At 41.2% G+C, this 27,785-nt stretch overlaps 3 protein-coding genes across 9 annotated transcripts in view; 2 read left to right on the top strand and 1 right to left on the bottom strand.

Annotated features, from left to right (window-relative positions):
- LOC120439491 (genetic suppressor element 1-like) overlaps positions 1-4,362 on the top strand; it is a 48,514-nt gene extending 44,152 nt beyond the window's left edge. Inside the window, exon 3 of the transcript XR_005612658.1 lies at positions 3,951-4,362. The gene's annotated coding sequence lies outside the window, so the exon portion shown is untranslated. The remainder of the gene's footprint in view (positions 1-3,950) is intronic.
- LOC120439469 (tripartite motif-containing protein 16-like) lies at positions 1,218-3,220 on the bottom strand. Its single transcript, XM_039610482.1, has one exon. The coding sequence runs from the start codon at positions 3,060-3,062 to the stop codon at positions 1,392-1,394; it is 1,671 nt and encodes a 556-aa protein (XP_039466416.1). The 5' UTR covers positions 3,063-3,220; the 3' UTR covers positions 1,218-1,391.
- Positions 4,363-14,486: 10,124 nt separating the features above from the next.
- On the top strand, positions 14,487-26,888 carry LOC116322140. 7 transcript variants are annotated; one of them, XM_039610523.1, is made up of 8 exons: positions 15,858-16,031; positions 21,478-21,608; positions 23,996-24,355; positions 25,016-25,093; positions 25,176-25,282; positions 25,359-25,477; positions 25,592-25,638; positions 25,745-26,888. In XM_039610523.1, exons 2-6 carry the CDS (start codon positions 21,542-21,544, stop codon positions 25,404-25,406), a joined length of 660 nt encoding a protein of 219 aa, XP_039466457.1. In that variant the 5' UTR covers positions 15,858-16,031; positions 21,478-21,541; the 3' UTR covers positions 25,407-25,477; positions 25,592-25,638; positions 25,745-26,888. The 7 variants fall into 7 exon arrangements, with proteins under 7 accessions (XP_039466455.1, XP_039466457.1, XP_039466456.1 ...); XM_039610522.1 differs by having other exon boundaries at positions 25,742-26,888; XM_039610521.1 differs by lacking the exon at positions 15,858-16,031 and adding an exon at positions 14,487-14,701 and having other exon boundaries at positions 25,359-25,638; positions 25,742-26,888.
- Positions 26,889-27,785: the final 897 nt, after the last annotated feature.

Below are 27,785 nucleotides of genomic sequence, written 5' to 3'. Positions count from 1 at the left end.
TTCTCACACTCACTCTGATATTCATCTCCTTTTTTATGTTGCGACTTTGAGCCGGGTCGTAACATGCCAATTTGCAAAAAAAAACAGTATATGCATCAAAATAAACTATTTCCAGCAGTGCAATATGAGTCCTAAGCATCCCAGGAAAGACACAGAAAGTCAAACATAACTTTTAAAATCACCAGTATAGGCTCATAAGGCCCTGAAGGGGAAAAAAAAAAGTTCTGCAAAATGACGTCACTTCCGGTTTCGGGCAGGTCATGGCGACATGTTTGCGCTGATGGGAAGTAGGAAGTGTTACGAACAGCTGATCGGATCGGCAAAGCGTGTTTCTGCAATATTACGTTTTTATGCAGTTTTTGCAAAGCTATATGTGGAAGGAAACTGTGACCTAGGACAAGCTGATGGCATAAGATGTAAGTACAACTCCTCCGGTTTCATATGCAAAAAACATTATTGCGCTAGCTTACGTGGTCTAAGGAGCTTGGAAAGAAAAGCGTCTGGACTTCTTTAAGTTGCTTGAAGACGTTTCACCTCTCATCCGAGAAGCTTCTTCAGTTCTAAGGGTCAAATGGTGGAGAGTCCCAGATTTAAACCCAGTGGGAGTTTCCCCCCAAAGAGGGACAAAGGACCCCCTGATGAAAATCCAAAAGAATTCATCATTTTATTGATTTTAAAAGACTATGAAACTTAGATTGACTCTCATCAACACAGCGTCAAAACAGTTTGAGAATTATTCACAACGTTTAATCTATCAGATAATTTCTGCCACAAACTCCCATCGATCTCACTGAGTTCACGAGACATCACACACTGGACTGACTGAGAGACATGAACTACTTTTTGTGCAGGTTTTCTTGTATTAAAACAACATTTTCTTCTCTGTAAAGGAAGCAAATAAACAACAGAAAGGAAGAGAAATCCTGTCAATTCAGAAAATAGAACAAACTACATAATATGGAGTTTGTTCTATTTAAACTACATGAGACTGGCCCCCAATAAAATCCAAATCTTTAAGAAATAAAAATAAATAAAGTTCCAGTGTTATTGTCGTTTAAGCAATGAAAAAACTTGAGGCCCTGAAACTGTTGAATTATTGCTTGATTATGTTTATGATCATTACTTCCTTTACTTACTTTGGGGTCCAGTGGAAACTTTTGAAATAAATTTCTCACATGTCACTCTGATCTGTTCACAAAGATTCAACAGAGAAAAAGTGCTGCATTGATTTTTATACAATTTCAGGTAAATTTACAGGTAACTACAGACAATCAGTCATAAGATGTCAAACTCACAGCCATAAAGTGATCTCTGTGCAGAGAAGAAACAGCACAACAGTGAGCTCTCAACAGCAAAGAGAGACAAGAACAACAAACTGGAAGCTCAAAGGTCTATTTGACTTTAATCAGCTCTGCAGTGGCTCCAAATCCACAAACACAAAGTCCAGCATAGAGCGGCTGAGTGAATGTGGTCTGGACTCTGTGGAGGAGAGTCATGGTTTCAGAGATGATGTAGAAAGACAGAATACCTGCTCTGTGATCCAGGTACACTCCTACTCTGGAGGACCGAGGACCTGAGAGGACAGTTTGGACATTGTTGTGCCAAAATATGTAACTGTTTGTGTCACAATGTAATGACCAAGATTTGTCATTAAATCCAAATAAACATTCATTCACAGTTCCTGCTCTGCTGATATTCTTGTATGTGACTGCTACTAAAACCCATCCCCCTCTCCACTCCACCTCCCAGTAACAACGTCCAGTCAGACTCTCTCTACTCAGGACCTGAGAAAAATCAGTGAATCTGTCTGGATGATCAGAATAAGACTGTTGTTGTTCCTTAAATGTTGCTTTTCTGTTCCCCTCAGATAATAACAGATATCTAAATGCTGTGTTTGGATCCAGTGTGATTTCACATGAATATTTTAAGAATCCAGCTCTGGTCTTTGGCTCTGGTGACAGTAAAACATCCTCTTCAGTGACTGTCAGTGAGATGTTTGTCCATTCCTCTCTCAGAATGTCCTGTAGTTTATCTCTGGTCTCTGACACAGCTGCTGTCACGTCCTCAAAGTAGCTCAGAGGACGAATATTGATGCTGGATGAGTGTGTAGACTCACTGAGTGCTGACAGTGAGGGGTAGTTGTGTAGAAACTGGTTGTGATCCTCTGTGTGTGAGAGCTGCTCCAGCTCGCCGTCTTTCCTCTTCAGCTCAGCGATCTCCTGCTCCAGCTTCTCCTGAAGCTCTTTGACTCGACTCACTTCAGTTTCCTGCTGGGATCTGACCTGCTGCTTCACATCAGAGCTTCTTTTCTGGATGAGACGGATCAGCTCAGTGAACATCTTCTCACTGTCCTCCACTGCTTTATCAGCAGAGCCATTGATGGCCTCCACCTCCTGTTGAAGCAGCTTCACATCTTTCTCTCGCTCCTGGATTCTCTGCTGGATGTTTAGTCGTCTCACCTCGAGCTCCTTCTGCTTCTCAGTCCTTTCTGCTGCAGCTGGGACTGTTTCATGGCCTTTATGTTTATCCACTGTGCAGAGATAACAGATACTCTGCTGATCAGTACGACAGAAAGTCTTCATCACCTCATCATGACGAGAGCAGATGTTCTCCTGGAGCTTCTTGGAGGGGGCCACCAGCTTGTGTTTCTTTAATGGAGCTGCATCATAGTGAGGTTGGAGGTGTTTCTCACAGTAAGAGGCTGGACAAGATAAACAGGACTTGATGGCTTTCAGCTTCCTCCCAGTGCAGACATCACAGGCCACATCTTCAGGTCCAGCATAGCAGTGATCAGCTGGAGCAGCTTGGAGTCCAGTCTTCTTCAGCTGCTCCACTAAAGCTGCTAACACAATGTTTTTCTCCAGGACAGGCCTCGGTGTGAAAGTCTTCCTGCACTGAGGGCAGCTGTGGATTCCCTTCCTGTCCTCTTCATCCCAGAAACTTTTAATACAGTTCATGCAGTAGCTGTGTCCACAGGCTGTAGCCACTGGATCCTTCAGTAGATCCAAACAGATGGAACAAGAAATAGTTTCTCGGTCCAGCTGAACTCCTTTCTGTGCCATTTCTCCTCTCAGTTTCTCTTTGGCAGAAACGAAAGCATTCTGACCTCTGATGTCATAACATACTTTTCTGTAGTGAATGGAGCCTGTCGGCTCTGAAACGTTACAACATGTTTGTTACACCCATCTTCAAACTGCAGATCTAAAGGGGAGGGAACAAGGAAATACATTTACAGTGTTTCAGGAAGAAGAGGGAGGAGTTATCAGGCGTTGACACAGTCCAGGAAGTGGAGCAGTTTGACGTAGACGCTGTTTGTTTAACACTTTGAACATGAACAAAGGAGGCGGATCAGTTTTTACATTTATAATATATGAATGACAAGTAAATAAAAAGCTGTCACAGCATGGCACATATTATACCATGAATTGTTTTTCATTTCAAAAATGTTCACATTCAGACACAAAAATCATTAAATATTTCACAGTTATTAATCCTTCAAATATGAGACATTTGGCTTTCAGACACAGAGCCAGTGTCTTTATCTTTACTGCAAGTATTTTTGTGTTTTACACCGTTGAATATCAGGTTAAATATGCTGCAAAATGTGAACATTTACAGAATAAAAGGTCAGAATGTGTAGAACAGGTTTTTTTTTTCACTTATAAAATGTTTTCACATTCTTGTCTTTTAAACTAGCAGATACAGAAAAAAAAATATTTGCAATCAACTGATGTTTTCACAAATACATTGAGAGCTGCAGACTTGCATTTCAAATTTTACTCTTATTTATTATTTTTACTACTTAGAACCACAACTCTGTGACTCCAACCTCAGATCAGTGAATACAGTATTTATCAGATTTTCATCTAAACAGTAGTTTTAAATCAGCCTCCATGTTCTGCTTGCTCCAAGTCTTCCTCTGTTTAATTTCACCTTCTTTGTGTCTCCAGTTTCCTGCACCTCCAGATCATTATCCACTCACCTCCACTCTTATCTGGATTTCTTCTGTCACTGGTCCTTCCCTCCAACCAGCTGCCTGCCTGAATCTTACCTGCCAGTAGGCGTCGCTCAGTTTCAGCCAACTTCCTGTGGAGAATCTGGAAACCCGCCTGCCTGCTTTCCTGCTCACTGTAACCATCCATGACTTCAGAAAAGGTCTCCCTCCCTCCAAAACCCAGATTCACCAGCCTGCCAAGGAAGCAATCTTCTTGCAGTACAACTCACCTGCACTGGAAATAATACCGCTCTCCTCTGTTACAGTGGATCCAGCCTCTCAGAAGTTTCCACCTTGTAATATTTTACAATTGTCTATCTGTGTCTTTAATGAAATCAGTTTGAGGTTGAAACAGCCGTGACTTGAGTCTGCTTCTGGGTCCACTTTCACGCTGGCTTCTCGGCCCTGAAGGCTTGACTGCTCCCACTCGAGTCTAAAATACACGCATTGTGGGCTTCGACTTTTGCAGCACTTCTTAAGAGAAATCTGCTACAAAACTTGTACTTGTAGCTGAAGGGGGACAGGGGGTGGTGAGGGGGTTTGTGTGATTGAAGGCAGAGACCATAGGAATGGAGGTCAACCAATCAGAATATTGATAACTGGTACGTATTGCGGCTCTTTGTGTTGTGTCTTTCTGGGGGTGTCGATCAGAACAAGCAGCAGCCAATCAAATGCAGTCCAGTCATTTATTTAGTTGGCTCAGATATTTTCACAGCACAGTAATGAAGGGCACAGTACAGGTTTTACAGCCTTTGTAATCTGTGAGTGTGCATAGGTTTGCTCTGAAGAGGAAATAAACTACAAGAAATAACATTTAGATTCATGTCACGTCTGTAGGTTTATATAACAGTTATAATTACTTAAACTAAAACTCGTACACATATTTCTGTGTTAAACTAAGTAGATCCTAACTCTGACGTTACAGCGTTCACAAAGACAAACAGTCCAACAGCACCATCTACTGACTACACAGGTTTACAGCAGCGTGATCATGTGACTCTACATTTGCACAATTTGCCAGAGGGAGTGTTCGCCCGGGGCGCCAAACAGGCTAGGACCGCCACTGGCCAGAGTTGCTTTTCTATTTTAAAGATTAATAATGTTATGTTTCTGAGTGGATCGTGATGTTTATCAGCTGCTGTTCCCGAAACACAGCTCTGATCAGACCGAGCCTGAAAAAAGAATCAGGAATATGAGGAAACTTTCTGTCTCTCTTTTGTTATTCAAGTGAAACGTTACAATAAAATGTGTCTGTTTGAGTCTTGAACGTTGAATAGAAAAGTGAGAGGATCCCTAAACGTTGATTTTGTTCATCTGAAAGTTTTCAGTGTGAGAAACATTTCGTCACTCATCCAACTGACTTCTTCGTTCTCAGCTGACTGCAGGTTTCTTGTAAACGCTTTATAATGTTGGGGAAACCTGGCACATCAGCTTTTAAATGTTCCCATTACTGATGGAAATCTCACAGTGTAAGAAGGCCAACCTGCCTTCATATCCTCCCTGGTGTATCTGATGTGTTCGTCCAGCTAGTTGCTGTGATCCGTGAATTGTGGTACGTCCTGAGATTTGATTGTCACCCAGGTGTCATCCACATACCTGAACCAATGACTTGGTGGTGATCCAGGGTAGGATAGCACCGCCCTCCGAGATAACAGCAGGCAATAACAATCCAAATAAAGTCATTTATGAGACTGAGATTGGCTTCCTGTGATAGTGAGAGTGATAGTATGAAAGCATGCAATAAAGCGCCTGATGACTGTTGTTGTGATAGATAGATGATTTATTTTTTCTAATTTTTAAGAGCATAAAAAAAAATCAATCTTTATTTTTCTGTCCTCTCCTGCTCCAGTCAAACAGTGAGATGTTTGCACCTAAACATCTCACTGACAAAACAAGAAGGGATGACCTCTCACCTTTATCATTAACACACTGAGACTGTATCAGTCCAACTCCCAGTGACAATTTCACAGTTATTGCCTGAACTAAAATATGTTATGATCAACTTATTCATTGTTAACATGTATAGGAGCCGTTCATTGTTACAGTATAGTAACACGTGTTCTGTTTCCTCACAGTGTTTCCAGCTGTGTTCACTTTATCTGCAAACATTTCATGTGTTCACACAAAAGCTGGATTCAAACATGTAAATCCAGAAAATTATTCCAGTAATAAAGTAAACACACAGCTGAAAATAAGTGAACACGATTCTTCTGACAGAGGTTCAGTCAGTGTCTTATACACAATTTCATTTAGAAAAGAAAAACTTTGGTTTTTAATCCAGCAACATTTGATTTTGGCAGATTTGACTTTAGTGTTCAGAATAAATAAATAAATACATAAAAACTAGTTTTCAATAGGTTTTAGAGATATTTAAGTGTTACATTGAGCTGCATGTCTGTGTTGAGATGTAACAGTTATATTTTTGTCGGCAGCCTGAATGTGAAGATGAGGAAGAAGAAGATCTGGATCCCCACAGACTGTTAACAAGATGACATCATAGATTTCAGGCCTTTTTTCATGGTTCCACTGTGGACTTTACTACAATCGACTGTAGGTAATGTTAAATACCCCAATTCTTTGATCTTGGAGCTGAAGGAAGAACAACACTCGGTGTTTAAATGCTCAGTCAACAATCACTTTAATCAACACACTCTTATTATTCCATACAAATACCATGAGCAATACAATCATCCGGATGGGAGATGTGCACAAAGAGGGTCACAGCAGATCTCAAAATGTCGGACCGTTACTCAAACTCTTATAGCCTCTGGTGGCTCCCACCTCGTCATAAACCTAAACATCCACATTCTTTCTATCTGACCTCGGCTCCCTGTTTTTCTGCTCCTGGCTAATGTGGGGGAGTAGCTCCCGTGCAGTATGCTCTGTTCTTTCTACAATCAGAAAAGCAAGGCCATGATTCCCTGCAAACAGTATTCTCTTTATAAATCAGCAGTATGAAGTACCATAAAACAGTGTAATTCATTCACAGCAAATCAGTCTAATAAATCTAATAATCTTCACCTTTTTCTAAATCAGGAGTATAATGCAACCTAAAACTACATAATGATTTCACAATCTTTAATCAGCCGTATAATGATTCAACAATTCTTTGATTAGAGGTATAATGTAACATACGACAGTGTAATAATCTCACAGTATTGATCCAGGTGTTGTTGTTATGTTTTTATGTGCCAGTGTTTTTCATTTTTGATTATTTAAAAATGGAGATGCCATTTCCAATTACAGCAGGTTTGTTGCCACTAAATATGTTCACTTTACTTTAAAACACTCAAGTTTAAGAACCGAGAGCAGAGGTCAGCAAACAAAATGTGAAAATGAGTGACGCAAAACTATGACCTTTCCTGGATATTCAAATTCCAAGTTCCTCTGTGTTCTCCATGTGAGGTGGCTGTAGAGCAGGTCCTCTACCAAATGAAAGGTTGGTGAGTTGATCCTTGGCTCCTTAAATCCACCAAATATCCTTGAGCAAAATACGAACCCTGATGCATCCATCAGAGTGAGAATGTTAGATAGAAAGATAGAAACACAGAGGCCATTATTATTAGTGCTGTGGATTGTAAAGAACAATTAGACAATCACTTTAACACTGATATCCAAAGTGAAATCAAATAATCAATCGGATATTATGCAAATATATAAATGATATATAAATACCTGTTTTGAATGGCAGAAAGATGTGAGAAAGTAAGAAAGACAGAGACAGGTGGGTGAGCTCCATTCACTCTCATCAGCAGAGAGAGAGAGAGCTGCACACTGTGCTGTAAACTCTTTAAAATACCTCAGTAAAAGCCTCCTCTGTGCCTACAAGGAGAAACTGAAACCGGAGCAGTTTCCAGCTCTGACTCTGTCTGTTTGTTCCACTTTCAGCAGAAAACCTTATTTGCTGCAAAAAGTGACTTCATCCTCACTTTACTGAGCTGCCATAAAGAATACATTTATACTGCTAAAATAAATGTTAGAAAAATGTTCAATTTTCAGGGCAAATTTTTTTCCCTTTTTTATTCAGGTTCACTATGACCAAAACTACAGATTCAAACATCATGTCAGTCTTATAAGATAGAGCATCCACAGCAGTATAAAGTTAAGTTTGTTCTCGGTTCAGAGGTCGCTCAGCAGAGAATTTTTGGTCAACCTGTGTGAAATCGACTCTTACGATTGGTCAGAATCAGCCGATGAAAGTAGGTCAAATGTTACCTTTTTATAAAGAAGGAATTAAGTTGAGAACAGTCCAACTTTTCTCTGCATCATTTCTTTTTGGGTTTTTGTGTGTTTGTGGTGACTTTCTTGTCTTTTCTACATCAGCAGATCGTTGCAGGGTCTCTGTGGTCGTTGTTATTTTATCATCTGTTTCGGCTGTCACTGGTTTATTCTTTCACTGCCTTCATCAGAAACTAAAAGTGAGAGTAAGTATGTTGTTGCTGCTGAGCAATCAGACTGACTCATCATTCACTTTCTTTTGCTCGTCTGTATAAACTTTATTGTGCCATCAGTGATGTCATTGCATCACTTGTGTTTCATTGTCATTGTTGTATATTGTTTATTAATGCCTGTTTGTTGTTGCACTGAATGAAGGTTCTGTGTCTGTAGTTTTTGTACATTTGTTGTGTTTCAGGGATATTTAAATGCACTGCAGGTGTATTCAGCTGAGTAAAATGAAAACATCAACTGAAAATCAAATCCATCCATCCATCCATCCTCATCCGCTTTATCCGAAGTCGGGTCGCGGGGGCAGCAGCCTAAGCAGAGAAGCCCAGACCTCCCTCTCCCCAGCCACCTCCTCCAGCTCATCCGGGGGAACACCAAGGCGTTCCCAGGCCAGCCGAGAGATATAATCTCTCCAGCGCGTCCTGGGTCTGCCCTGGGCCTCCTCCCGTGGGACATGCCCGAACACCTCACCCAGGAGGCGCCCAGGGGCATCCTTGTCAGATGCCCGAACCACCTCAACTGGCTCCTTTCGATGTGGAGGAGCAGCGGCTCTACTCTGAGCCCCTCCCGGATGGCCGAACTTCTCACCCTATCTCTAAGGGAGAGGCCAGCCACCCTTCGGAGGAAGCTCATTTCTGCCGCTTGTATCCGCGATCTCGTTCTTTTCGGTCACTACCCACAGCTCGTGGCCATAGGTGAGGGTCGGGACGAGATCGACCGGTAAATTGAGAGCTTCGCTTTTACACTCAGCTCCCTCTTCACCACGACGGACCGGTGCAGCGTCCGCATCACTGCAGCCGCAGCACCAATCCGTCTGTCGATCTCCGGCTCCCTTCTCCCATCACTCGCGAACAAGACCCCGAGATACTTGAACTCCTCCACTTGGGGCAGGAACTCATCCCCCGACCCGGAGTGGGCACTCCACCCTTTTCCGGCTGAGAACCATGGCCTCAGATTTGGAGGTGCTGATCCTCATTCCTGCTGCTTCACACTGGCTGCGAACCGTTCCAGTGCGAGCTGGAGGCCCCACCCGATGAAGCCATCAGAACCACATCATCCGCAAAAAGCAGAGATGAGATTCTGAGGCCACCGGTGGAAGCCCTCCGCCACTTGGCTGCGCCTAGAAATCCTGTCCATAAAATTATGAACAGAATCGGTGATAAGGGCAGCCCTGGCGGAGCCCATCACCCACCGAAACAAGTCCGACTTATTGCCGGCAATGCGAACCAAACTCTTACAACGGTTGTATAGGGATCGAATGGCCCGTAGCAGTGGGCCAGACACCCCATACTCCCGCAACACCTCCCACAGGACACCCGAGGGACACGGTCGAATGCCTTCTCCAAGTCCACAAAACACATGTAGACTGGTTGGGCAAACTCCCATGCACCCTCAAGTATCCTCGAGAGGATAAAGAGCTGGTCCAGTGTTCCGCGACCAGGACGAAAAACCGCATTGTTCCTCCTGTATCCGAGGTTCGACTAACGGACGAACTCTCCTTTCCAGCACCCTGGCATAGACTTTCCCAGGGAGGCTGAGGAGTGTGATCCCCTGTAGTTGGAACACACCCTCCGGTCTCCCCTCTTAAAGATGGGGACCACCACCCGGTCTGCCAGTCCAGGGTACTGCCCCTGATCTCCACGCAACATTGTAGAGGCGTGTCAACCAGGACAGCCCTACAACGTCCAGAGCCTTCAGGAACTCGGGCGGACCTCATCAACACCAGGGGCTCTGCCACCGAGGAGTTGTTTAACTGCCTCAGTGACCTCGACCCCAGAAATTGGCGGGTCATTCCCTCATCCCCAGACTCTGCTTCCTCCTCGGAAGACGTGTCAGTGGGATTAAGGAGGTCCTCAGTATTCCTTCCACCGCCTGACAATTTTCTCAGTCGACGCCAGCAGCGCACCGCCAGCACTATACACAGTGCAGGTAGAGCACCGCTTTCCCCTCCTGAGACGCCTGACGGTTTGCCAGAATCTCTTCGAGGCAGTCCGAAAGTCTTTTTCCATGGCCTCTCCGAACTCCTCCCACACCCGAGTTTTTGCTTCAGCCACTGCCCGAGCCGCATTCCGCTTGGCCTGTCGATACCTGTCAGCTGCCTCTGGAGTCCCACAGGCTAACCAAGCCCGATAGGGACTCCTTCTTCAGCCTGGTGGCTCCCTTCACCTCTGGTGTCCACCATTTGGTTCGGGATTACCACCACGGCAGGCACCAACCACCCTGCGGCCGCAGCTCAATGCAGCAGTTGGCAATGGAGACGCTGAACATGGTCCATTCGGACTCAATGTCCCCGTCTCCCTCGGAATGTTGTTGAAGCTCTGCCGGAGGTGTGCGTTGAAGATCTCGCGGACTGGGGCCTCTGCTAGACGTTCCCAGCACACCCTCACTACGCGTTTAGGTGCACCGGGTCTGTCCAGCGTCCTCCCCCGCCACCTGATCCAACTCACAAATTGGTGGTGATCAGTTGACAGCTCAGCCCCTCTCTTTACCCGAGTGTCCAGAACATATGGTCGCAAGTCTGGTGATACGATTACAAAATCGATCATCGACCTGCGGCCTAGAGCATCCTGGTGCCACGTGCACTTATGGACACTCTTATGTTCGAACAAGGTGTTCGTTATGGCCAAACTGTGATTTGCACAGAAGTCCAATAACAAAACACCACTGGGTTCAGATCAGGGAGGCCGTTCCTCCCAATCACGCCCCTCCAGGTCTCGCTGTCGTTACCCACGTGAGCATTGAAGTCTCCCAGTAGGACAACAGAGTCTCCAGGTGGGGCACCTTCCAGCACCCCCAGGGACTCTAAGAAGGCTGGGTACTCTGAACTGCTACTCGGGCGCATAAGCGCAGATGACAGTCAGGACCCGTTCCCGACCCTGAGGCGCAGGGAACAAACCCTCTCATCCACTGGGAAAAACCCCAACGTGCGGGCAGCAAGCCGGGGATATTAGAATACCCACCCCAGCCCGCCGCCTCTCACCAGGGGCAACTCCAGACTGAGACAGAGTCCAGCCCCTCTCCAGGAGACTAGTTCCAGAGCCCAAGCCATGCGTGAGGTGAGCCCGACTATATCTAGCCGGTACTTCTCAACCTCACGCACTAACTCAGGCTCCTTCCCCACCAGAGAGGTGACATTCCATGTCCCTATTGCCAGTCTTGGCAGCCGGGATCGGTCCGCCAGGGCCTCCGCTCCTGGCCGCCGCCCGACACACATTGCACCCGACCCCTATGGCGCCTCCTGCGGGTGGTGGGCCTGCGGGAGGATGGGCCCATGTCTCCTCTTCGGGCTGTGCCCGCCGGGCCCCATGGACTAAGGCCCGGCCACCAGACGCCGCCCTGGGGCACCCTCCCGGGCCTGGCTCCAGGGCGGGGCCCCGCAACCCTATCCCGGGCAGGGTAAACTGTTCCCTCGATGTTCTTTTCATACGGGTCTTCTGAATCGCTCTTTGTCTGGTCCCTCACCCAGGACCAATTTGCCAACTCAATCAAATCATATGTATTATTAATTTAAATAAAACAAAATATAAAACACAGCTGATTTTATCGTTGTTTCTTTCCTCCCAAGTGTTTTTACTGGACAGTAAAACCAGAAAATAGTCATCATGATGGTCCATATGTTGATTTAGTGGTTAGTTTGTTGCCTCACAGCAAAAAGGTTGCTGGTTAAAATCCCAGCTGGGCTCTTTCTGTGTGGAGTTTGTGTGTTCTCCAGCTTCCTCTCTGAAGATGTGCTTATTGGGTTCATCAGTTATTCTAAAGTGGATGTGAGGAAACTAAAGTGCTTGAAGTGTTCAGATTAAACTGTTGCATGAAGATAAAATCTGACTTGTGGTTAGAAACACTTTGGAGGGCAGTAAGACTGAAATGAAAGCAGAGCTCATGTGATCCACCTGAGCTGGAATTTTTGTTTTGTGTTCTAACTGTTAATGCTTAATTAATACTGATTATTATGGATGATAGTTATAAGGATTTGTTCTGATACAGTGAGGACAGAGTTTAACGGCTGTAATGGTTTTACATGGTCATAGAATAAATTACATGTTTTTCCCATTTTCATGTTTGATCAAATATATTTAAATCATCATAGAGCTGTTATGTTTTCAGGTAAAACAGGATGTGAAAGTACATATTTATTTTTCTCAAACCATGAACCAGAGTGTCAGGAGATTTAAAAATAAAATCTAGAAATATTCATACTTCATAATCTGACCATCATTCTCTGCGTCATTAACAAGTTAGAGCCACAGAGCTGAGTCATTATTCCACATATTCACTAATCCTCAGCCTCTGACAGGCTGCTGCTGATCTCAGTAAGTTCGTCTGAGCTCAGATTGTCACGTGATTTAAGAGGAGCGATGAACTGCACTTTTTTTTAATGACAGTATGTTTAAAGTGCTCTAAAAATATAAGATTATTCAACATTAAATACTGAAGGGGCCTTCAGATCAGTCTATTGACCTTGAAGGAGAGGTCAGAGGTCAAATGAGACATAAAATTTTAAATCATTATACAGAGCGTTCTTTGTGATGATAATACGTGCCACACTTATAAAACTCATAGTTTCATCATAAGTTATGAGGCTTTTTGTCAAACCTCCACCAGTAAACCATACTTTGACTCAATGGTTTCAGATGTAGGCTGACGTCTGTCGGTTTTAAATCAGAGAAGTTCCTGTTAGAAAAAGCTGCTGAACTGATGAGAGATGAAGCACGTTTACTTATTTTATACAAACTGATGCCTCGTGTTGTCTTAAGCAGGATTTACAGTCCAGCTGACGGAGCGCTGTCGCCCTGCTTCAAGACAAACTTATAATAAGTTATTATAAAACTATTTTTTTCTGAATTAGTTTTCTTTATTTCAGAGTTTTTTATTTCCAGAGCAAATTTTCTTATTTCAGCTTTGTTTTTATTGTTTAAAAATATTTCATTTTCATTGGTTTCAGTGCTAGTTTTATTTCTTTTGATTATAATCACTTATTGTTGTATAGAAGGCAAATGTCAGAGACAAGGTTTAGGAAAACCAGTGCATGTGTTACAGTAAAAACTAGTGGTGCAACGCATCAAAAATCTCACGGTTCGGATCGGATCAATTTTCAGATCAGCAAAAATAGAAAAAAAAAGACAAAAATTTGACTCACCATTTACTTATTTAAGTATTTTTTGAAGACTCATTCCATGCACTTATATAAAAACAAATTAAGGTGCAATATGGACATTATGGACCATGCTGGGTATCCTCTGCATCCTCTGCACACAGCCATAAACAACCAGAGGAGTCCGTTCAGTGACAGGTTGCTTCTCCCAAAGTCAAGGACCAGCAGACTTAAAAAGTCCTTCACTGTGCAATAGCTTTTGTTAATATCCAACGGTGTAACAGACTCACAATTCTTGAAATGTGCCGTTCCCTTGTATTCTTATTCCTATTTATTCTATTTATCCCTTTTGTATTCTCTGTATTTATATATGTGTATATATGGTATATTTCTGCTCACATTCTGTAACTTCTGTCGGTGCTGTGCTATTGGAAACTGAATTTCGCGGAGGAACCCACCCGTGGGATAAATAAAGTTTCAGCTAATCTAATGTAATCTATAGGGCAGCACAGGGCTTTGTATCCACCACTCCACTGTGATATGACGAGGGGTCACGGTCACGTGGCTTTCCGTTGCCCTGGAGGTCCACCCATTTGTAGTTTGAGCAACAGAAGATGCCTGGGACAGTTCAGCCATAACTTTAAACTTCTCCTGCTCATACATGCTTGGAACGATCTTGTCACACTGAAGTGGACGCGCAACGGGATATCATAGCGTGGCTCAAGCACGTTCATCACAGTTTAAACCCCTTGTTTTGCACAACAGACGACGGCCTCCGGTCTGCAGCTAAACACCCCATTAGCTTTTGTAATAGCTTTAGCCCGGTCGGACTGGGCAGCAAAGGGCTGCTTAAATGCCGCAAACTCCTCTGCTCCGCTACTTGGACCGCTAGAGCTGACCATAACTACCGCTTGACAGACTGACCACGCGCACCATACACATACTTCTTTTTCTTTTTCGAATCTTCGGATCACGTGCGTACCGAACCGTGGAGTGGGATTGGTTCGGATTTCGGATCAACCGTGATCCGTTGCACCTCTAGTAAAAACCCACTGAAGTTGATTTCACTATAATAATCCAGGATTGTCCAGGCCGCTGCAGTGAGATTAGTTCTCAGCAGAGCTACGCCCAGTCTGTGCTAAACACATGTGCTGGAAGAGGAAGTGAAAGTGAGTGTTTATTCCTATTGAACTTTGCTGTTGCTAGCATACGTCATCTGCTTCCAGTCAAGGAAGTTTCTGCAGACTGTAAACGGCTGCAGAAACAGCATGTTCGTATTGTTTGAGCTTCTGTGGAGCTAATCAATGTTGTCATTGGGAATTCATCCATTTAATTAATGTCAGAGAAACTCAAAGGTACGAGTCCTCATTTTATTTTAGATATTTAAAAAATAATGGTAGCACTTTATATATTAATGCCACACTGTTAAGCATAAATTAAAATGTGCTTAATTCGTCATTTATATCATTACTCCTCTTTAGTCTGTCATTTATAAATACAGATATATTATTATACATATGATTATGGTTATTATTAGCAGTAATGTAAAAGCTGTACAATATCTGTATAAGCATATTGTACAGCATATTGTACAGCATATTGTACAGTATAAGCATATTGCACTCCTCCTTATATAGCATATAAGGAGGAGTGCAGTGCTCCCAGCACCAGTGTAACCAGCAGAGCTTCCATTGTTCTCTGTACTGACATGTCTGAGCATTTATACTGGCAGGTGGAGGATGTTACACCATCACAACATTTTAAACAGTGTTGAATCTTTGCTGCAGGTTTGATCTCACAGATAAATGATCAAAGTCATCTTCTGTATCTAACAGATTATTGGATTAATTAAACAGTCGTATTTCCAAGTTAGTCTCTGGATGCTGTGCTACATACTGCTGAATCATTAATGACACAGCACGTTTTTGTTGCGTTAATATGACTTTCATGTTTCTCTATTATAAAGGTTCAGAGTCGCTTACTTCACCTGACAGGTTGGCTTGTTTTTATTTTTATCAGTGAGACACATTATAACATGACTGAGTCTTCAGTACTGAACAGAAAGTGAGACAGAGCAGATTATTTTCATGAAGCTGAGCCTCGGAGTTTCTAAGTGATCCAAAATACAAAGTAATTTCGGTGTTGCGATAAAGCGCGACAGACAGGTTTCACTGTGAGGTTTCCCCTGCGTCATCACATCACGGGACCTCATAACCATCTAGGGCTAAATTACAACCGCTTAAACCAATCAGATCGCCGTAGGCGGAGACAGTTATATGTAGAGAGCGAGTGAGCCTCGCAGCTCATTCATTCGTTCAGAGCGAAGCAGGCAGGGACTGATCGGACTGCAGCTTTCCAAAAAACTCGCTTCATTCAGAAAACGGAATTTTTAATCATCGGTCATGTCTGTGAACAACTTCTACTTTAAGGACTCTTCCTCTTTCTTACTCTAGAGTTTTCTCCTGTGCTCGGTTTTGTCCGTCTGGACTCCAGTACAAGGTAAACGGATGTTTCCAGCTGCATGTTAGTGCAGATTACAGTGAATTTTAATCAAAAACTGGCGGATGTGAAAAAGCTGAATTGACTATTATCAGCTGTGCTGTGTTGTCAGTCACTAACAGTGGCGACAGCTGTCAGTGAGTTACTTTAAAACCGGAAGAAGCTTAAAACGAGATGCTTGTCAGGCAGGTTCTGACTGTGTGAAGCGAGTGCTCTCAGTTTAGAGGTTTATTTTTAACAGACATGATAGAGATGATTCACCAAGCAGTCTGTGAACATGCGAGGCGTTTATGAGAGCCGTGCAGGGCTGGACTGGGACAAAAAATCGGCCTGGGCATTTTGACTAGAGACCGGCCCACCAGGATAGAGATTGAAAATGGCTGTGTCCCAATTCAGGGTATGCACCCTTGAAGTACGCACACTACGCGTACTACGTACGGTGCGTACTACAAGTACGGGAAGTGCGGAAGTGAGAGGCTTGTGAAATGGGACGGTCTAGCCTTCATCGCGCTGTTCAGGTTGCCTAGCAACCGCGAGAAACGTTTCATACAGCTTTGTGTGACAGAAATGAAGGAGAAAAAATGTTTTGTTGGTCATTCATTTTTGTCATGACATCACTTTGATTAGTTGAGACCACAGGACTGTAAAACATGACTGTTGGGCTTCATTTCTGTACTGAACAGTCATTTCAAGATTAGTTAGTAAATGATAATTAGCTAATGTTGTTCATGAGACTAAAGTCATCTCACTGTGGTAATGTTAATATAATATGGACAATATTATGTATATATATATGTATGTATATGTATGTATATATGTATGTATATATGTATGTATATATACGTATGTATATATACGTATGTATATATACGTATGTATATATACGTATGTATATATACGTATGTATATATATATATATATATATATATATATATATATATATATATATATATATATATATATATATATATATATATATATATATACATATATATATATATATATATATATATATATATATATATATATATATATATATATATATATATATATATATATATATATATATATATATATATATATATATATATATATATATATATATATATATATATATATATATATATATATATATATATATATATATATATATATATATATATATATATATATGTATTAGTTCAAAGATGCAAGTAGCAGTTATTTATATTTCCTATCACCTTAAATCTTCACTCAAAGACAAGTATCTCTGACAGTGTATATACAGATGTATTATATATAAGAGACAAACATTGTTCTTTCAATATGTTGGCATTACTAAATTTGGCTCAGTGCTTATATATATATGTGTAAAAAAAGAAAATGTACGAGCTGTGATAACTGTTTCTGATAGAATGAAGATCAGACTGATATATGAAATATTCCTTTATTGGGTGAGAAAATCAGACCATGTCATAACTGCTTTAAGTCATACAGAATAGATATCAGAGCCTTAAACAGGCTGACTTCTGCTAAATGGGTCAAACTGGGCAGGAAGCATACAAACACATAACATCCTTATAGAATATGATGTAACACTATAGATCAACTTACCTCAGAATATATAAAGCATATAAACAATTACAGCAATATGATGCAACAAACACAGCAGTGCTACTAATCCAAAATACTCAAAGCTTCATAGAACTGAAACAAACATTTATTTTTAGCTCCATTCTGCTGCTGATACATACTTTAGGTTTCTGAATATTAAACTTGTTGCTGCCTTTCATAGTGTGTAACTTGAAGGCCCTGAGTACTTTCTCCCACACTGAAAACACTGGAATGATAACATTATTTGAACATTACCTAATAAGACTGATTCAGGACAGACAATTAGTTATTTTAAACTTTTCTAGCAGTCCTTCACAAACAGGGAACAGTCTGTCTATTCTCTCCATCTGTCAGCTGCTGCTGGCTCTTCCTCCTCCTCTTCCTCACACACTGCTGAGTTTGTCCTGGTGGATCATCAGGGTGCAAAGCCTCACAGATGATGTGCAGCAGTGGGTCCCTCAGTCTGTCCTCACTCTGGACACTTGCAGTTGTCACACATGGAAATCAAATGTGTGATAAGCTGCAGGATTCAAACACAAGTGTAACTTATAAATACATGTTCATACTTTTATTCCACAATCAGAGAGAAAGAAACAGAGAGAGAGTGCAGGACAGACAGACAGGTGACAGTCTCAGGTGTACACACTGCTACAAAACCGCACAAAAGAAGGAGGATTTAGTGTTTGTGTTATTACGAGTGCTAAACAAGAAGAGTTCCAGATGGTCCAGTGGACACATGTGTGACTCCTGTGATTAAAGCATCTTTCTTTCAGCTTAACGAGTGAACCGTCAGCTCGTTCAAACACACGTTAAAGTCCGTTTGGCTCGACACCACCGAACAGAGGCAGCAATATAACATAGCTAACATTAACAGTGCAGCGAATCCTGCTTGTGCCGTGATATTCAGGACTGCAAACCGAGCAGCATCACTGACTTTCAGCTTGTTGTGTTTGTGGATATATGACTGACTTTAATTATCCATAAAATCATCACATTCTCTGTAAGATTAAGGTCACTATATATGTATATGTATGTATGTGTGTATATATATATATATATATATATATATATATATATGTATGTGTGTGTGTGTGTGTATATATATTTAGAAGTAGAGGCTTTAAAACCAAGTTACCGCTGAAAGTACAAACATCACTAATGTCACATAACTTTGCCGACATGTGACCAACAGTAATGTTTTAATGTTCTTAAACATTCGCACATAAATAAGTGACATAATATTCAGTACTTACATTTGACAGTTCACTCTTGACCGCTCCCTTCTGCCGTATTTTGCGGCAAAATTATCCACACCCCGCCGCCGCTATGGATTGTGGGATATATGGGGCCCACAAGCGTGCACCGGACCACGCTTGATATTTGGGGAAATCGACGGCGCATTTGGAGTATGCATTTGAAGTACACTTTGAATTGGGACAGCCGTCGTCGCGTGGCGGTGACGTAATCGCACTTGAAATGCGTACTTCAAGCGTGCAGACCCTGAATTGGGACACAGCCAATGTGACGTCATTCAGGGGTAAAACCGCAAAGGATTCTGGGAACTTGTGGCAAGCGGTACTAGGGCAGGCTTTCAATTGAACTCAGTTACACAGCGATAAAAAGAAACCCAAAAAATGGCAAGAAGCTGTTGTATTATTAACTGCAATAGCCGGTCGCATGACAGCCACGGGAAGCCGACGAGTAAAGAGATCGTTTTTTTTAATCGGATTACGTCGTTGAAGAGAAATTTTTTAAGCCATGTTTCAAGTAAGAGCCGACGGATGGTCTGGATATACCAAATATAACGTCCCAGAACACTCCAGCTCACATGTTAGTCTGCTCCAAGCATTCCCACAAAGGTCAGTGTTTTGTAGTAGTTAATACGTCATTTTTCTTAACATAATTGGTGATATAGGTTACAAGCAAGTCTGGCACTGAACAGAAATTGTCGCTATGCTCCTTTATTTATTGTGCATAAATAGTGAATTGTCCTGACACAATATTGCGTTAAACTTCTGTTATTACCACGGTACATTGACAAAAACATATACGTTTATTCACAGGATAAAACAGTTGTTTTTTATCACTAATTGTCCAGTGCGATTACAGCATACAATATTATTGTCACTGCTACATTTCTGTAATGCGTACCAGAAATTATTTCCACTACTAATTAATTACCGTTGAGCTCAAAGGTTATATTAATAAACAGTTAACAAATGTGTATTTATGACGACGATTTGTGAGACTGGTAAACTTACCTTTGTTTGTACGATGGTCATTCTACACGGTGCATTTCAAGGTCCTGTACCCATCCGTCGGTAAACTGTACCTGGGCTTGTTGCAGTGACCTGAAGTTACTAAAAACTTCATGAGTGTATGCACTCACTCCAAGAACCGTATAATTATAAATCTGAGCGTGGTGAAAGTTGGGCAGCACGCTAACGTCTTTTGTCCACTCTGTGTGCTCATAAGGGTCTGACCCTTTCACTCCTTTGATTTTTTCCTCGTATCTTTTCTTTGACTTTTCGTCGAGTCTGCCTTTGTACGGTCCGGCATTGTTCTCCTTAGTTTTGTACATTCCTTTTTTGTGCGGCAAAGAAAAATCAAGAAGGTATTGGAACCGGAGAATGAACGTTTTGCGGTGCTGCAAATGCTTGCATTTGATGCGGTACTTGGATTGTTTTGCCACGAGTTCCCGGCATGCAATGCGCGAAAGTCACGTGATCTGTCAATCGCTATAGGAAAAACCTTAAATTAAGACCAAGGACACTAGAGGTGAGACATGATCATTAATTAATATTAAAATTAATAAATGACAGATTTAGTGATATTTTCATAAACACCTCCTTTCCTTTTTTTGTTCTCCATTTTCTTTAGTTCGTCTATAAGATTGCTAAACAAGGGAGAGGTTGCATCCGACCTCCTCGGCTGTAATTGGTCCAGCCCAGAGTCGATCATGACCAATTGGCCAATCCAACACCTTTCATAATATATACCCTTCCTCAAAAAAAAAAAAAAAAAAAAAATTCCATCGGCCCATTAAAAACAACAAATCGCCAGCGGCCCACCGGGCAAATGGCCGGTATGCCCGATGGCCAGTCCAGCTATGGAGCTGTGTGTTTGTCAGAAGTGGAAAAGACGGAGTTGCTACAGCTCACCGAATGTTGTGTTTTTGTAAAGTGATTGCTTTACTAAACGTGTAAGCTTTTAACTGATAATGAGGCATTGACAGTGACGATCACAGCGACCCTAGGTCGATCTGAGCTCAAAGACAAGAAGGTCACCACAAATACAAAAACCCCAAACAGGGATGATGCAGAGTAAAGTTGGACTGTTTTCTCACCATTTGTTGGAGTCGTGTCCTGAGGATCTGGAGTTTCCAGCGGCATCTCTGTCGTTGAGGTTGGATCTAAAAGAGAAAACGGTCAAAATTTGTTATTAAAATTAGGCTGAAAGTTTATGACAGGGGACAAAAACAAAATAAAAGAAAAAACACAAATCAGAACCCCAAACATCACCAAAACAAATCTTCTCACCGACTACAAGTTCAACAACAGCAGCTTTCACTCGGCTCCTCAGCTTGGGGATGAAGCATCTGTATCTGCCGTTGTCTTCCTCCGACACGTTCAGGATCTTCAGTGAAATGTTCCCGTGTTTCATGGCGTCCATGAACAGCTCCGTCCTCCTGAAGTACGAGGCCATCTGATGTCGGGGACATGTTGTTTTTTTTTTTGTTTTTTTTTAATCCCCAAAATAGTCAAATATATAGTCAAATTAAAGTGTAATTTGAAACATGTCTGTGTATTGAAACGTAACAGTTATTATTTATTTATTTATTTTCCGTCTGCAGCCTGAATGTGAAAATGAGGAAGAATCAGCTTTGGATCTTCACAGACTGTTAACAAGATGTGATCATGGATTTCATGCCTTTCTTCATGGTCCCACTATCGACTTTCATCCTCCACTTGGGTTCAGTTAAAGGTAAATATGGTTTTGGGAAGGAAAAGCTCCCTTTTAACAGGAAGAAACTCCTGCAGAACCAGGCAGGAGAGCAGCGATCAGCAAACAAAATGCAGAGACAAGCAGTGTTGGGTGTAATGCGTTACTAAGTAACGCGTTACTGTAATTAAATTACTTTTCCACTGAAAAAGAGTAACTGATTACTGTTCATTTTTAGGTATTTTAATTACAGTTACTTACAATGTACTTGCGTTACATTGTAAAATAATTAAACTCGCTGAATATCATTATTTAATTTCAATAATTTATCTTCTAAACGCAGAAGTAAACTCTGCTGCTTTAACATCGCTGTAGTGCAGCTGTACGTCATTTCGCGCCAGTTTGCTGCATAGTCGTATTCTACAGCGGAAGATGTCGGACTCGGCTGAAACGTGTGGCTGTTTTACGAAATGGACATATTCCCGTCTCTTCAGTTTTCTGAAACAAGCAGACAAGAACATTACGGTAATATGTAAGCTATGTCCTGGGGAGAAAAAACTATCGGCTGCTGTTAATAGGACGAGTAATCTACTGGAGCGCCTGACACGAGAGCATAGACGAACACTCCCGAGTGATCCTTGTTCATCATCCATGGATAACACCGCGGCAACTCCTGCTAAGCATGCAAAACTTGATTTTACTTCAGCAGCACAGAAAGCGTCTGAAGGTGCAATTAAAAAAATAATTGCACGCTACATTGTGGAAAAGATGCTACCGCTGCGTACTGTAGAGCAGCGGTCCCCAACCCACAGCCGGTGTGCCAAAAAGTGATTGTCTGCCAAAAACTGATTTCCGGTATTTGCCAAAAACTGACTGCTTGTATTTAAACTGCTATAAATAACTTACTGGTCTATAATATGTGAAACATTTGTCAAAGGTATCCGTCATCAATGATATCATGTCATCTTGAGCAACAAACAACATTCCTGTAAGAAGGTAGAAGCCGCAATCAGTAAGCCGCACTTAAAAAAAATTCCTGTTCACTTTAAAAATGTCTCTTTTAAGAGTAATCTGGCCAAGAGGACAGCTGAAATTGCAACAAAAGCAAAAATAGTTCCGTATGTTAAGTGACAAAAGGGAGCTGACTGGTTATAATGTAACCAGTTACAAAGATACTTGAGAAACAGGTAATTTTTTAATTTTATATATAACCCCTTTGTAATACCTGTTCACCAAAGTCTATTTAGCAACATATGTTACGATATTACACATAAAAAACACACGGAAACATTGGAAATCACTTTTTGGCGGGCAGTCACTTTCTGGCACAACACCGGTACCGGTCCGTGAGTCGTTTGGTACCGGGCCGCGAGAGTGAGAGTCGGGTGTGAAATGTATGGTTTTCGGGGTTTTATCGGTTTTTAGCGTTATTTTGTTATCGTTTTTTTTTTTTCGTTAACTCTGTTTTCCTGGGTCTTTTCACGTGTGTTATGAATAAATCTTCTTTTTTTCGGTACCGGTACTAGTTTTATTGTGTTGTATTTATCCGCGACACCTTAAAGGCTGGTCCGTGAAAATATTGTCAGGCACAAACCGGTCCGTGGCGCAAAAAAGGTTGGGGACCGCTGCTGTAGAGTCTCCGTCTTTAAAAAAAAAAAATGTATTTATTATTTAAAGAGTTTAATTTCTATTGTTTGTCCACTCAAGGTTTATAGGGATTTTAAGTATTTAGTTAAATTACTTATTGAGTAATTAAGTTACTTTTCGGACACAGTAATTAGATAAGTATTTTAAATACAATATTAAGTAATTAGTAATTAATTACTTTTTTAAAGTAACTTACCCAACACTGGAGACAAGCAATGCAAAATTATGAAACTTAGCTGGATATTCAAATTCCAAGTTCCTCTGTGCTCTCCAGGTGGGCTGGCTGTAGCTCAGGAGGTAGAGCAGGTCCTCGATCAATCGGAAGGTTTAGTAGAATCTGCAAAATATGCCAGATATTCTTGGACACGATATTAACCTTGAGTTGCTCTCTGATGCATCCATCCAAGTGTGAATGTTCGAGTACAAAAGTGCTGTATAAGAAGTAAATGCAAATCCAATGTTAAAACCTCCTATGATTTATGGTTTGGAGATGGTGTTGCTGACAAGAAACAGGAGGCAGAGCTGAAGAAGCTCAGATTTTCATTTGGTGTGATCAGAATGGAAAAGATCAGAAATGAGTCTGAGGGACGGCTCAGGGTTGAAGATGAAGTTAGAGAGGAAAACCTGAGATGGTTTAGACATGTGCAGAGGAGGGACAGTGGATGTTGTAAGATGTTGATGCCAAGCAGGAGGATGTATTTAGTGCGTTGGACACAAAATGTTGGAAACTTCTGATGTTGTATAAAGTTGTGAGTGTGTCTGCTCCTCTGTCTCCTCAACAGGATCATTTGTAGTCAATGTGACACAGAGCTCCTATCAGGCAGAGGAGAACCACAACATCACACTGAAGTGGACGTTCACCACCAAACCAGACACGTCCATCTCAGCACTGAAGATCCTCTGTAGACTGATAACTGATCAGAAATACTGGACTCTGTATTATCTCCTTCATGGTGTCGAGTTCTCAGAGTCTCAGGATGAGAAGTTTTCAGGACGAGTCCAGAGTGACAAAGACGCGCTCAGAGAAGGACGAATCAGACTCCAGCTGTCCAGACTCAGGACTGAGGACTCGGGTCTGTACCTGTGTGAGGTGGACACAGGTTATGGCCGCGGCTACAACAGCTGCAGAGTCACCGTCTCTGGTAAGACAATTCATTTATACACATGTGATCACTGTGATCTTAGTCTGGATCCTGAGATAAGAATATATTTATAAATCTAACATTGTGTCAAACACTTGCCTTCTTTTTGTTAACAATCTAACAAAAAGAAGAGTTTTGTCTCTTTGATAATATCCACAGCTGTACTGAGGGTTAAATTTCTTTGCACCCACATATTGTGTTCAGATGTTTACATCCACTCATCTTCATGTGCTTGAATGTGATGGTAATTTGGGGCATTTAATGGTTTCTTTCAACTCTACAGTGTTTGTCTTTGATGCCTAAACAATAGTTGGGCACAAGTTTGAGTTTATTTGGATCCTCAGTTAACAAACTGTACAAAGACTGAAAGATCTGTTTGATCTGTACGAAAAAGAGCAGCTTGTTGTTGTGTGACTGCAAGTTTGTGCCATCACTGTGTGAACTGCTTAAAATGTGACGATAATTTAAAAAGAAATTCATGTTGACCTGTTAACCTTTTTATTGACTTTAAATAAACTGAATGTCATTTAAAGACTTTAGCACCAACCTGAAATTTTAATGTTATTCTGTGCTTCAAAACTCAAATTTCACCCCTCTGTTTCTTACGTCTTATATTTTTATCAACTGATTATGTCTCGACTGATTTTTGTGGTTTTCTAGATCCAAACTTTGCTAAAACCTCGACGACAGAGACGTCGCTGCAAACTCCAGATCATCAGGACACGAGTCCAGCAAATGGTGAGAAAACAGTCCAACTTTACTCTCTATCATTCCTGTTTGGGTTTTTGTGGTGACCTTGTTGGTTTTTTTTCTTCATCAGCAGGTCGATCCAGGGTTCCTGTGGTCATCCCTGTCATCGCTTTTATAATCGTTATAGCTGTTGCTGGTCTTGCTGTACATTTTTGCTGCCAACATCAGAATCGAACTGTAAGAAAGAAAGAAACAAACATGTTGTTGCTTCTTGTGCCGTCAGACTGACTCATTATTCTCCTTCTTTCAACAGAAGCATCCAGAGGAGGATGAGACACAAAAACAATCACTACCAGTCTAACTGCCTTGCTCAAAGGAACATTGGTGTTAATGAAACTGAGGGGTTTTTATCTTTGCTGGATCTTCAGTCAGGTTGGGAGTTCAAACCTGCAGCCACAGGGACACAGTCATACCCATCAGTACTGAGATCATCATATTGACAGATAATGACTCTTCTAAAATTTAATCTACATTAAAACTTTGCAGCTCTGAGATGCAGCTGAACCCTCCAAACTGCAACAGCACAAGAATTGGTGAGAAACCAGTCCAACTTGTCTCTGCATCGTTTCTGTTTGTATGTTTGTATGAGTTTTTGTGGTAATCTTGTTTTTTGTTTTTTTCTTAATTTTACATCAGCAGGTCTGTCCAGGGTCAACCTGTTCCTGATCATTTCCACCTCGGCTTTCGCTGCTCTTGCTGCATATTTTTCTCAACGCCTTCATCAGGAACTAAAAGCAAGGCTGACACAGACAAACACGGACATGTTGTTGCCTCTTGTGCTGTCAGACTGACTTCAACTACTTTGAACAGAAGCATTCAGAAGATGAAGATTTGTCTAGATTTATTGTTTTGTTCATCTTTGATGTGGGAAGTTGCCTTTTTTGCTTTTGCTCGTCTGTATAAACTTTGTTGTGCCATCAGTGATGTCATTACATAACTTATGTTTTATTACTATTGTTGTATTTGATTCATTTATTGTTTATATTTATTTCTGCCTGTTGTTGCACTGAATGAAAGTTCTGTGTCTGTAGTTTTTGTACATGTGTTGTTTCAGGGATGTTAAAATGCACTACAGGTATATTCAACTGACTTCAGTATTGATAAAGTGAAAACGTCAGCTGAAGTGATATGCATATGTATATTCATTTTAATACAGTAAGAGAGCTGATCTTACTGTTGTTTCTTTTCCCCAGAATGTTCTTTACTAAACAGTAAAATCAGATAATGGTCAGCATGATGGTCCATATGTTGATTTAGTGGTTGGCACTGCTGCCTCACAGCAAAAAGGTTGCTGGTTGAGAAACGTGCTTCTTGTGTTCATTAGTTATTCTAAATTGTGAGGAAACTAAAGTGCTTGAAGTGCTCAGATTAAACTGTTGCATGAAGACAAAATCTGATTTGTAGTTAGAAACACTTTGAGTGGGCAGTAAAACTGAAATCAAAGCTCATGTGATCCACCTGAGCTGGAATTTTTGTTTTGTGTTCTAACTGTTAATGCTTAATTAACACTGATTATTATGGATGGTAGTTAAAAGGATTTGTTATGATACAGCAGTGAAGACAGAGTTTAACAGCTGTAACAGTTTTACATGGTCATAGAATAAATTATAACTGAATGTTTTTCCCATTTTCACGTTTGATCAAATATATTTAAATCATCATAGAGCTGTTATGTTTTCATGTAAAACAGGATGTGATGTTATGTGAAAGTACATTGGTTCATGTTTTAAAGGAAACAAACATAAGTATCAGGAGATTCATTAAAACATAACATCTATAAATACTCATACTTAATAATCTGACCATCATTCTCTGCATCACTCAAAAGTTAGAGCCCGTTGACCAACACGCTGCAGACGCTCTACAGAGCTGAGTCATTATTTCACATATTTACTAATCCTCAGCCTCTGACAGGCTGCTGCTGATCTCAGTAAATAAACAGTTTCCCTGAGCTCAGATTGTCACGTGATCAAAGAGGAGAGATGAACTGCAATTTTTAAAGTGCTGTCGAAATGTAAGATTATTCAACATTAAATACTGAAGGGACCTTCAGATCAGTCTATTGACCTTGAAGGAGAGGTCAGAGGTCAAACGAGACATATTTTAAATCATTTTACAGAGCGTTCTGTATGTTGATAATACGGTCACACTTGTAAGAGTCATAGTTTCATCAGAAGTTATGAGGCTTTTTGTCAAACCTCCACCAGTAAATCATTCATTTGACTCAATGGTTTCAGACGTAGGCTGACGTCTGTCGGTTTTAAATCAGAGAAGTTCCTGTTAGAAAAAGCTGCTGAACTGATGAGAGATGAAGCACGTTTACTTATTTTATACAAACTGATGCCTCGTGTTGTCTTAAGCAGGATTTACAGTCCAGCTGACGCAGTGTTGTCGCTCCACTTCAGGACAAACTTATAATAAAACACTTTTTTTTTTCTGAATAAGTTTTTTATTTCCAGAGCAAATTTTCTTATTTCAACTTAGTTTTTATTGATCATTTTTATTCAATTTTATTACTTTCAGTCTAGTTTTATGTCTTTTAATCATAATCATTTAGTGATGTATAGAGTGCAAATGTCAGAGACAAGATTTAGGTAAACCAGTGCATGTGTTACAGTAAAAACCCACTGAAGTTTATTTCACTGTAATAATCTTGGATTGTCCAGGCCGGCTGTGGTGA

This window comes from Oreochromis aureus, linkage group 3, assembly GCF_013358895.1.
Source record: "Oreochromis aureus strain Israel breed Guangdong linkage group 3, ZZ_aureus, whole genome shotgun sequence".
Taxonomy (NCBI): Eukaryota; Metazoa; Chordata; class Actinopteri; order Cichliformes; family Cichlidae; genus Oreochromis; species Oreochromis aureus.
Note: the sequence above shows the minus strand (reverse complement) of the source record. Positions and strands in the feature narration are given on the sequence as shown.

Bases quoted from the DNA above. Each gene is read 5' to 3' on its own strand.
- LOC116322140 (XM_039610521.1), top strand. From the start codon at position 21,542: ATGGATTTCATGCCTTTCTTCATGGTCCCACTATCGACTTTCATCCTC. The intron at 21,609-23,995 runs GTAAATATGGTT...TCTCCTCAACAG, and splicing joins CCACTTGGGTTCAGTTAAAG to GATCATTTGTAGTCAATGTG. The intron at 25,283-25,358 runs GTAAGAAAGAAA...TTCTTTCAACAG, and splicing joins GCCAACATCAGAATCGAACT to AAGCATCCAGAGGAGGATGA.
- LOC120439469 (XM_039610482.1), bottom strand. From the start codon at position 3,062: ATGGCACAGAAAGGAGTTCAGCTGGACCGAGAAACTATTTCTTGTTCC.